The following is a 12,482-nucleotide window of genomic DNA, read 5'->3' as shown; positions in this document are numbered from 1 at the left end:
TCCCTCTTGCCTACCCAATCTGACTGACCCCATTATTACAGACTCTGGACCTTTCACGACTGGTGCTTCCAAATTACACCCGTGACCCCGGAGTGCGTCATAAAATCACATGATAAGTTTTCTGTGGATCAGTTTCAGTGTGAATCCACATTAGATGGGAAAATACAGCAATCGGAGTGACTTCCAATGAGGTCTGGTCATTGGTACTAAAGTAGCCGGGGTCGGGATTTCATACACCACCAACTTTGTGAGTTTTCTTCTACCGTATTCTGGAGAGTATACCGACAATGGAGTGATGGAGGAAAAACATCCGAAGGGGGATCCTGGGGAGGTAAACAAATTGTTGACAAAAGGAATCCGAAGAGGATGTCAGGAACTGATCTAATGAACAGGCAGTACATAGTCAAGCAAACTGCAGCCAAATACAATGCTGGTGTCCCAACTAACGTGTCCAAATGCACAACTAGTCGTTCCTGAGCACGGATGGGCTATAACAGCAGACCACCAGTTCCAGCTCCAATGCTGTCTAAGTGAAACAGAAAGGAGAAATTTTTGATGGACAAAAGAGCACAAAAATTGTATCACGGAGCAGTGGAGATATATCTCCTGGTCAGATGGATCCAGATTTCTGTTGCGCCTTGTTGATGAAGGGCAGAATTTGGCGCAAGCAGCATGAATTGGTGACCCCTGTACAGAGCATGTCAGTGCCTCAAGATAACCTGTGACAACTTCAATACCGCAGGGGCCGGTATTCCTGCAGAACAATTTCATCACCTAGTGGAATCTACGCCACAACAAATTGCTGTGGTTCTTAGGCCTCGTTCACATGGGCGACAAAGCCGCGGAATTTTGTAGCGTTGCTACAAATCGCATGTATGAGAAGGCCATGCTTTCCTATAGGTTGCTTCATACATGCGATGTTTTGTAGTATGCAACAACGTGACACAAAAACCGTGGGGGTCCGAGGATATGCACGCAACTTGTGAGGTTTTGTAGCCAATGTTTCCCTATGGAGCCTTCCTCTCTGTTGCATCACATTGCATGAAAACGGTGCGATGCAACTTTAACAGTAGGAAATACTACTATCAAAGCCATAATCTAAGCCCTAATTCCAGGCAAAAATAACACATAGATAAAAAAAAATACACATTCATCACCTTAGCGCTGTCAGCCCGGCCCCGTCTTCTCCCCGGGTCCCCGACACTGTTCTCTGCATCATCTTCTGGCCGGGGATTGAAAAATCCCCACTTCCTGGAAGCGCTGGCTGTGAATGGCTGCCACTTTGACAATCACAGCCAGCACTCGATGAACCAATCACAGCCATTCATCGAGTACTGGCTCTGATTGACTAAGCATCAGCCAATCACAGTCAGCACTTCCAGGAGGAAGGGATTTTTCTATATCCGAGCCAGAAGAGAAGAAGATGATCAGTGCCGGGACACCGGGAGAAGCTGCAGCAGAGCCACGGACAGTGCGGGAGAGGTGATGTATACTTTAAAAAAAATTTTCTTGAGCTACGGCTGATTTTCAGGGTAAGGCTTATATTTCAAGCCCCACCCTTGAAAATCCCCGCAGGTAGTGCTACATAGTTGCGCGACTTTCTAGTCCCTCAAAATCACGGTATTGCCACGAGAAGACACAGCGATATCGCACGGACTAGCATCGCGATATTGCTGCGATTTTTCACGAGGCCGTGTCACCTGTGTGAACGAGGCCTCAAGGCCAAAGGAGGTCCACCGCACTACTAGATGGGGGTCTCTAATAAAGGGGTTATTCAGTATATGTTAAGGCCCTTTTACACGGAACAATTCATTCAATCGAGCGAAAATGAACGATAATCGTTCAGAATAAACGCTGCCAACAATTGAATGAAGAGCGGTAAATCATTCGCTTCTTGTTCATCGTTGATTTCCTGCAGGCATAAAAGCCATCGTTGGCTCGTTCACTAACTGGTTTAAATGCCGATCGCTCAGTCGTTCTCAGTCACTTACACAGTGTGCATGTGCTGATTCTCATCTGTGATTTGCAGGAAGGCTGACATCCAATAGGTGGCGCTGCAGAGGCATTCTTCCATCTCCCTTATTTGCATATTTCCCAGAGAAGCTTGCATGGCCTTATAAGTCTCCTCACTCACCTCCTAGGTGCTCTCCTTAAGGAGTGATGATACCCCTCCAGACAGGAATAGGACATGTAATGAGTTTTTTCACATGGACTGTCAGTACATATGAAAAAAACATCAATGTGTATAGCCTATACATAGGCTATAGATTAACACGGACAGCACATGACCCCAAATATGCCAATGTAAGGGGACCTAAGGGGCATGATGCATTACAGTAATAAACAGTCCAAGAAGTTCACATCAAGTAAAACTTTATTAGTATTCTCTTCATCCACTCGTGTTAACAATGAATTTCATTATCATTTCCATCATTTCACACCTAATATATTCCCATGAGCTGTCTTTGGGTTGTTTCCTTTTCCCCCCCACTATTGCAGCATTCTGCAGCACTCAAGACAAAAGGCGACATTAAAACCAGAACGTAATTAGCCTTAACTGATAACGACTCCCATAGCGCTCATAAAACCTGGCTCTCATAGAAGCAGCTACTGAATAACAACTTTATATTCTCCCACACGGGCTTAGATCCAGCTATTGTGCCCTAGCAATGCAGTAATGTAATACACTGCTCACACCTCGCCCATTGAGTACCCATACATAATAGATGACTGTCACCGGAGCTGCCTTCGGTGGGACCAGCGGCAGTCAGCATGTGTAGAGGTGACATCAGAAGGTTCAAAAATGTTGTTGGTCCCTTGTAACATGTCTGCTGTGACTGATGTCACATAATTACGGGAAGCAGTCATTAATTATTGCCAATGATGACCCTGGCCTTGTAACACGGGTACAGGGTGGTCATGGCTCAATGTGTGATGAAGACTTCAATAGAGATCTATAGGAAAGGTTGGTCAATAGACTTTGGTCCCCATTTACTTTTGCGGAAGACTGAATGGTTAGGAGGTCCAAATTTGGTGTCCAATGCGTTTTGGGCACAACTTGGAGACACAGGGGTTTTGGGCCGCACACATTCCTATGGGTGCAACTTCAAAGTATTCATTAAAGCGACCTCCAGTTTCAGGACAAAATTCTGTCTTGGACCTAAAAGAGGCAGGGAGTATATTGTTCTTCTTCTGGTTTTGGCTGTTTAAGATGGCTGCTGTAATTTTCTACCTAGCTAATGCAGACTGTACGCTGCTCTCTGATTGGCTGGTGCTGGTCATGTGAGCAGCACTGGCCAATCAAAGATCAAGTATAGTGCATTAGTAGTCGAACACTCCAAATGCACTATGAAGATTAGGTAGTCTGAAGATTGTTTTGGCCATCTTGGACAGCCAAAAAATAGGACCCAAAACCAGCAGATCAGATGGGCAGTAGATAAGGACAGGTGTAGGTAATATACCCCCCCACCCAGTTGTGGGACATTATTTTATCCCGAAACTGGAGGGTTGCTTTAACCTCTAATGCCATTGGGACATTTTATAAGTGGGGCCCCAGCCACAAGGGACCCAACATAGAGGGCTGCAATCTAGAAGGTTGGCCATCATTATTGAGTTGTGGACTATTTTGTTGATTAATTATAAGGAACCTTCAATGATGTCAGATTTGTCTCCCGCTGAAAGTCTCAAAGTGACACGAGTAGGTGCGGCCAGAGGAGAGGGCAATCTTCTTTCTTAGGCTAACGTACAATGCCAGAAGCCTCTACTGCAAAGGAGCTTTTCTAAAAATTCTTTAGACATTTTATGATTGGCTGGACCATCTGCCCTCTCCTGGTCAACTTCTGGCAGGATCCGTGACCACCATCATAATCGCCCCTGCTGGGGAAGTGTGATAATACCTTATTACATGCCATCTTTTCATGTGAATGGGTGACTGTAATACATGGTGGTGCTCAGTCTTACAGAGTGGGAAATATTGCTGTGTTTATAGAAGAAGATCCCAAACGAGAAACCTCAGCTCCAATGACATTGTACACTATCCTACCAAAAGTAATTGGACACCTTTGAGCAAGAATCAAAAGTAGTATTTATTTCCATATGTTACTACTTAGTGGGGCTCCTTTGGCCCTAATGACACTGGATACTCTCTGTGGCATAGTTTCTCATAATGTCTGCTTCACTTCAGCTGGTATTTCCCTCCATTCATCCTGCAAACATCTGGTGAGTTCTCACAAAGAAGATGCATTGTCTCATCTACAGTGGTGCAAGGAGCGTCATCATTGGATAGTTGAGCAATGGAAGAACGTTTTATGGAGTGATGAATAGCACTACTCCATCCTCACATCAGATGTACCTGGGTGTGGAGGATCCTGGGGAACGCCTTCTGCCCGAGTGTGTTGTGCCAACAGTTAAGTACGACAGAGGTTCAGTTATACTCTGGGGATGTGTTACATTGCATGGTCTCAGTCCGTTGGTTGTAGTGACAAGAACCATGAACACAGAGGTGTTCCCTGACATTCTAGACAATAATGTGCTGCCAACATTGTGCTAATACTCTGGGAATGGTCGGCCATACTTCCAACAAGACAACGCGCCTTGTCACACATCCAACACTGTTTTATGTTGTTTTAGAATATGGATGTTCCACGATTGAACTGGCCTGCAGAGTCCCGATCTAAACTCTACTGAACATCTATGGGAAAAACTAGAACGTCGACTCAGGAAATATAAATAACGTCCATCTTCTTTGACAGAACTCGCCAGACTTTTACAGGATGAATGGAGGGAAATATCAGCTAAAGTGTTTCGGACCCTAGTAGAAAGTATATCACGGAGAGTACCCGATGTCATTAGGACCAACTGAGCCCCACTAGTAACATATGGATATAAATACTACTTCTGATTCTTGTTCAGAGGTTTCATAGCTACATGGATGCTATGACTAAAATAACACACTTCATATGAAAATCATATAAAACATTCAGAGTCACATTTAGTAATACAGCGAGTCACAATGATCATGTAACCAAACAACATATTCGTCCAGGAATACATGTATACAAATAGTGGTTTCTCTACATTCATTGATATAATATCTATACCGTGTAACTCCAGGTTACATACATGTAGTAGCCTGTATCCAATTATATTGTCAGTCTCCACTTATTCCTCGGACCTGTTCAACTGGCAGCTGTACTCATAAGACTATATGACTCTAAACAGATACACATACTAAGACTATCAGCTGCTTGCTGATGGTTTTCAGGTGGCAATATTATTATTTTTCTATATAGTAAAGATATATATGCTAGATACGACATATTTTGACTATAGAGCCAATGTCAAAGGGGTTGTCCAGTTGTAAACTTTTAATGACAATAGCTCATCAATAGTATATTGGTGAGAGTGTGGCGCTAGGGACCAGTGGGATTGTGCACTGAGCTGACAGGCAGCTCCGTTCCTACTGCAGTGGCCAAGCTTGGTATTACAGGCAAAGTTCCTATTGAAGTGAATGGGAACTTTGCATGTAATACCAAGCCAAGCCACTACAGTCCGAATGAAGCTATCTGCTTCCTGTAGAAATCAGTTCTGTGCTCAGTATCACCATGCTAGCAAACAGGACGACTCCCACCAATCTATTATTGATGGCCTATACTTAGGGTAGGCCAGCAGTAGTCTGCAACTGGACAGCCCTTTTAAACTGTAAAGGACCAACCGCCATAAATATACGGTGCTTGGGCCTGGACTTTATTCCCAGTTTATAGTAAACTAGCTGATATACCCGGCTTTGCCCAAGTTAATTTGGTACTGGTGTTTATCTGGTGGTCACACGGAAATCTTATGAAGTCGTGGTTACTTTAGAGACACTGAGGAAAAACATATGTTCACCATTTTGCATAGTTCTCTGCGTTACCCAGGAAACACCACGTGGAGGCAACCATGCAACGTTTCCTTCATATAAAATGACATCAATGCTCGTGCCAAATTTCACATTTCTATGACACTGGTAAGTGAGAAAATTACATTCCGTATGTAAAATTTGGATGCTAATTCTTTTGCGCTAGAATTGAATATTCGAGTTAGGACCAATTAGCTTTTCCTATTTATGACATAATCAATGCTCGTGCCAAATTTCACGTTTCTATGACACCGGAAAGTGAGAAAATTACATTCCGTACGTAAAATTTGGATGCTAATTCTTTTGCGCTAGAATTGAATATTCGAGTTAGGACCAATTAGCTTTTCCTATTTATGACATAATCAATGCTCGTGCCAAATTTCACGTTTCTATGACACCGGAAAGTGAGAAAATTACATTCCGTACGTAAAATTTGGACGCTAATTCTTTTGCGCATAGAATTGAATAATTGAGTTGGGACCTATTAGCTTTTCCTATTTATGACATAATCAATGCTCGTGCCAAATTTCACGTTTCTATGACACCGGAGAGTGAGAAAATTACATTCCGTACGTAAAATTTGGACGCTAATTCTTTTGCGCATAGAATTGAATAATCGAGTTGGGACCCATTAGCTTTTCCTATTTATGACATAATCAATGCTCGTGCCAAATTTCACGTTTCTATAACACCGGAAAGTGAGAAAATTACATTCCGTACGTAAAATTTGGACGCTAATTCTTTTGCGCTAGAATTGAATAATGGAGTTGGGACCCATTAGCTTTTCCTATGTATGACATAATCAATGTTCCTGCCAAATTTTAAGTTTCTATGACATTGGGAAGTGAGAGATTTAGATTATGTACGTAAAATTTCGACACCAATTCTTTTGCGCTAGAATTGAATAATCGAGTTGTGACCCAATTACTTTTCCTATTTTGGAGATAATCTATGCTTGTGCCAAATTTCATGTTTCTACGACATCGGGAAGTTGGAGAACTTTTGGCGAGTCAGTCAGTGAGTCAGTGAGTCAGTGAGTCAGTCAGTGAGGGCTTTCGTCTTTATATATATAGATATACGATGTGGTTTTAAAGCTCCTACAATGTATCAGAAGCAGGTTGCGTGCTCCACTGCAGTTTCCTCTATTGGCCCCGGCGATCACGCGATCGCCTGCGACTCCTGGAATAATAGAGCTGCTGGGTCTTAGCAGCCCCCAGCTCAGCTCTGCCAGTGACTTATCACCCTTGGTGGACGTTTTCACCTGTAACTATGGCTGCCTTAGAACAGTGGAAAATAGTGAAATAAGAAAAAAGTGACAGTGTGAATGTCCACAGAAATCTTAGAGGATGACCCGGGGGTCACAGAGGATAAAAAAATGTTACAAAATGCTAAAAAAAAATTTACAGAATGAAATACAAAAATATATAATAAAAAACTTGCATCAACTTAAGATCCCTCCACTGTCTGCTACAGCTGAATTTACCCATCACTATGGAAAAGTGGAAAATAAAGTCCGATTGGGAAATAGTATCACATTCCAATGTCTTCCAGCACTTCCAGAATGTTGGTCCATACAGATCTATTAGACTTCGTATCACCTTGGGGATTCCAGCTGAATCAACCTTGAAGCAGGGGAGCGACCTTCAGAAGAATACCCGTCCAAGTCTCAAGTCCTGCTCTGAAGTTTGTTCCTTGGCCTTCGTCTGATTAAATATTAAAAACTCATAAATATCCATTCTCCCTATTGCCCAGCATCCACCTGGCCCCGTTAGTAGCAGCTCCCTAAAGTCTTTGGACATTTCCAGCAATGTCTTTAGTGGTTTGAATGGTAGTGTCTATCCGCTCTCAGTTCAATCGAATGCCTGTTTTTTGCTCTATCCAGTCTATGTAGCGGGTCACTCGGGTGTAAACTCCAGGCTTGTCTTTTACCCCGCATTCCTCACCCCAGCTTATGACGCCGATGAGGTGCATGCGGCCATCAATGGGGCACACAAGTGGCCCTCCAGAATCACCCTGCAGGGAAGGAAGATAATATTAGTCACAGCGTGATACATTACAAATCACTGATGGTTGCTGATATCATGGGGCAAGTTGTGGCTGGTGTGACATTAGGGGATCAGTTACTTGCTTGGGACTGCCATTTTCTGACATAAATGCCACATTTAGGAACTCAGTCCAATACCAGAAATTTTCTTGAACTCTGGCTTATGCCAATTTTATTGTATCTTCCCGGACAGTTACAAAACAAAATCCTGTCCGCCTGGCCTCTCGCTATACATCAAAGGGGCTGTACCAAGATTTTAAAAAATTATCCCCTATCCACTTGGGATGCACATTGTAGAGATCGGTAGGGATCTCAGTGATGAAACCCCGCTAATCAGCAAATTATCCCTATCCTGTGAGTACGAGATAACTTATAATGGTGGTACATCCCCTTTAAGCATTGCCTTTATTAACAATAGACCTCGTGCCACAGAATGTTACACGGCAGTGCATATACATTCCTTTAATAGTACAGGGTGCATCTCTTACCCTGTCGGGCATCAGCTCACAAGGCTTTTCCTCTAAGACTTTGTACCAACAGAGGGGAAGCCAGAAACCAGGGAGCTCAGAAGCTTCACATCACCAGCATACAGCAGCACGGGATTCGAGCTATGGCCAGAATGGTAGCTCAGAAGTGCATTCCTGACTACCTTCCACCTGTTGCAGGTGGAGTATCACAGAACCCTCCTCTGTTGACACTTTTTGTACACCATCGCCCTCTAGAGTTTCAAACCTGTCATTGCAGTGGCTACACTGGTCATACATTTCCCTGAAGTGAACGCTACCTGGATATTATAGTACTACATGGGGCTCATTTAAATGTAAGACTTGCTAATAGTTGGGGTGATGTCTATGTGACAGAAGTCTAAAATAAGTTGCTTCAACCCTTAATGCCCAGCTATAATGATGCCTTTCTTTAACCCATTATGGACCAAACTCCGTAAATTTATGGGGATTGATCCTGGGCTTTACTCTCGGTTGATAGTATAAATATGGCGTAGGATTAAAACTCCTGTAATCTAGCAGGAGCAGGCCACATCGTGTCCTCAGCTGTTAGTCACAGCCGAATACATGGAGGAGAGGACAGAAGCGTTTTTTAAGCGCTGCTGTATTCTTTCTTGCAGACTACATAGTTCTCAATGCGCACTATGTAGTGAATAGAGAAAGCGGAAATGTCATTTCCACTATTCGACCCAGCAATCACGTGACCGACAGGTGCCCATTGCCGCAGCCAAGCTGAAGGAACCTAGCAGACCAAGATCAGCTCTGTTAGTGACTCTTCTCAGTACAGGGGATGTTTTCCACTATAACTGGGGCTCCCATGGATGCTCCAGTTTCAGTAAAAAAGTGTGAAATATCATAAAAGACAATGTGAATGACCCCCAGAGGTCTTATAATGACATCATGAGAGTCATAGATGATAAAAAAAAAATAGTTTAAAAAATAAGTTTAAAAAAATTACAGAATAAAGTAAAAATATATATGTAAAAAAAAAAAAGACCCACCACCAACCTAATCTGTCACTATATGCGCCCTGTAATCCCAAACTATACAAATTATATATCAAAACGTCTGGAAAAAAATTAGAAACCCGTTCCTGTCCTTTATTTTAGCATAAATTTGCTCATTTTAAAAATAAACAACTATAAAATTTTAAAAATCAGTTTTTTTCAGCTTTTTACACCTAATAAAACTAAAAAAACAAAAAAAAAATACAGTGAAAAAAATCTATTTAAAAGAAGTCCTTTATGGCAAGGAAGAAATAACGCAGCAAAAATAATTTTGGTAGCTGAAGGAAAAATAAAATAGGGCAGTAAAACTGCCACATGGGTCAAATCCCTAAAAAGTGTCTGGTCCTTAAGGTACAAAACAGCCTGGTCCTTAAGGGGTTAATGAAACTAATAACTGCTCTGAATATACAGCTGCCAGAAACAGATTTTGGGGGTAAATACTTTACATAGAGGTGGTGATATCAACTTTTCCTAATGCATGAAGGAATCACCTGGCAAGCATCATCCTGGTTAACGGTGTCCCCGGCACACAGCATGTTAGCCGTCACCGTCCGGTCAGCGAGTTGTTGGGGAGTGCACAGCTTGTCAGGAAACAGCCTCACACGGCCTTCTTTAAGCTGCTTGGACAGGAATGCAGAATCTGAGAGAAGAGGAAAAATAAGAGTTAAAATCATGTATGCAATATACAAGAGGAGAGATGAAGAACTACGGACCCCCACAGGGCACATGGGGTCTGCTCACATTTACTACTCCGATTCCCATAGTTATCAGTACGGTGCGGAGGGGCAGCCAGTAGTCTAAATTAGCCCAAAGGATTGGAAAGGGTCTGTTGATTATATAGGAGGACTTACACATTTATTATATCACAGAAGTTAGTGCTTTTGAGTCTCTGAGACGTATTCTAACCCCTTAAGGACCAGACGCTTTTTAGGGATTTTACCCATGTGATGTTTTTATGGCAGCTACCAAAATTATTTTTGCTGCATTATTTTTTTCTGTGACATATAGGGCTGTTTTTTTTCTGTTTATTTCAGTTTTTAAGTTTTATTGGAGGGAAAAAGCTAAAAAAAAGTTTTATTTTATAATTATTTTAAAAATTAGTATATTTACGCTAAGATAAAGTATAGGAAAGGGTTCCTCATTTTGATATATAGTTTGTATTGTTTTGGATTACAGGGCATATAAGGTGACGGTTTTGGTTGGCGTTGCTGGTGGTTCGTTTTCTTTTATATATTTAATTTTATTCCATAATTTTTTAAACTTATTTTTGTAACTCTTTTTTTACCATCTATGTCCTCCATGATGTCATATAAGACCTCTGGGGTCAATCATATTGTTTCTTTTTTCTTTAATTTCACACTTTCCCACTGTAGCTGGGGCATCCATAGGAGCAGCATCCATAGGAGCCTCAATTACAGGAGAAAACATCCCCCTGCAGCGACAGAAGTCACTAACAGAGCTGATCTCTGTCTGCTAGGACCCTGCAGCTCTACCTTGGCAGGGCGCACCCGGCGGTCACATGATAGCCAGGTCAAATAGTGAAAGTAACACTTCCGCTTTCTCTATTCACTACATAGTGCTCATTGAGCGATATGTAGCCTGTAATGGAGAAGGCAGAAGGGGTAAAAACCGCTTCTCCCTTCTCCTCTGAGTCCCCAGCTGTGACTAACAGTCGAGCACCCAACCTGCTTCATATTTTTACTATCAGCCAGGACTAAGGCCCAGGACCAAGCACCGTAAATTTACAGAGCTTGATCCTTAATGGGTTAATAAAGAAGTAGATTGATAAAGGGGTGCGGTTGCATTGATGTGACTAAAAAATATTCTCCACCAACTGTGGTAGAAAGTGGTATTACAATAAATGGTAATCTCCGATATCTTGACAAAGACATATGTTATTAGGTGCATACTAATAAATTATACTTTATATAACGGTAACATTTTCTATAAGATGGATTTTCATACATTACTTTTAAAGTGACCCTTCAGTGTTGGAATAAAATTTTGTCCTGGCACTGGAGGACGAGGGAGTATATTACCTACAGTTGTTTTTCTCTGCCATCCCTCTGATCCTGTAATTTTGGATCCTGTTTTTGGCTGATGGTTGACACACTCTTCGGGTTATATGATACCCACAGTGCATTGGTGGAGTTAGACTACTAATGCACTTTGCCTGCTCTCTAACTGGCCAGAGCTGCTCATGTGATCAGCACTGGCCAATGTACAGTGTGCATTAGGTAGTTAGAATATTGCTGCAGCCAGATGTCTGAAAACAGGGCCCAGAATTGGAGGGGCGGCAGAGAAGAATACCTGCAGGTAATATACATTCCTGCCCCGCCTGTCCCAGAAGGGTCACTTTCAGGGTCTTTATTTAAAAAAATCGTCAAAGCTATACGACTTGAGTCCAATCAGAAGTTGTTCACCGTATTTCCCTGCTTTGATTATTGTTGTTTCCTTACTATGTTCATGTTTCCCAAATCCTGCGATTTCACATTCTGTCCAGTCCGGTAGCGCCTGGTCCCTGACAGGCATACATGCTGGCCGAGCGCTGTCTGTCTCCATAGCGCATGATCCAGAAGAAGACTTGAGCTTTAGAAGAGCTGTAAGACATAAATCATCATGCAATATATATAACATGTGTATCCATGAAGGAAAGGAATAAGACAGTAATCAAACAGGAGCAGATATATAATATGAATCCTGCACTGAGCAGGGGGTTGGACCCGATGACCTGGGGGTCCCTTCCAACTCTACCATTCTATGATTAACTATATACAGGGGACACAATTATCAGGGTCTAACGCCAAGCAAAGCGATATACACATCTAGGAAATCTGACCAAAGATTGCAGCAGGTCCCTCCACCTATATTACGTATAGCATTTATAATATTGGACTGATGAGGCTATGAACCCCCTCAGACATTAGGGATGGGTGTATCTTCTACCTCTGCATCCCCTATAGCCACACTCCTGCTTAAATGGACTCAACTTAATAGAGAAAGGGGAATTCTTCTGACACCCCATTTGGCCC

General features: G+C 42.4%; 1 protein-coding gene across 1 annotated transcript in view; it reads right to left on the bottom strand.

Moving 5' to 3' along the window:
- Positions 1–6,610: 6,610 nt before the first annotated feature.
- PLAT (plasminogen activator, tissue type) overlaps positions 6,611–12,482 on the bottom strand; it is a 38,063-nt gene continuing 32,191 nt past the window's right edge. The window contains exons 13-15 of the mRNA XM_066593408.1: positions 11,910–12,050; positions 9,942–10,090; positions 6,611–7,909 (exon numbers count right to left, since the gene is read on the bottom strand). Of these exons, the coding sequence (XP_066449505.1) occupies positions 7,742–7,909; positions 9,942–10,090; positions 11,910–12,050 (458 nt within the window). The 3' untranslated portion in view covers positions 6,611–7,741. The remainder of the gene's footprint in view (positions 7,910–9,941; positions 10,091–11,909; positions 12,051–12,482) is intronic.

Source organism: Eleutherodactylus coqui, chromosome 2 (genome assembly GCF_035609145.1).
Source record: "Eleutherodactylus coqui strain aEleCoq1 chromosome 2, aEleCoq1.hap1, whole genome shotgun sequence".
Taxonomy (NCBI): domain Eukaryota; kingdom Metazoa; phylum Chordata; class Amphibia; order Anura; family Eleutherodactylidae; genus Eleutherodactylus; species Eleutherodactylus coqui.
This window is presented reverse-complemented; position numbering and strand designations above follow the sequence as displayed.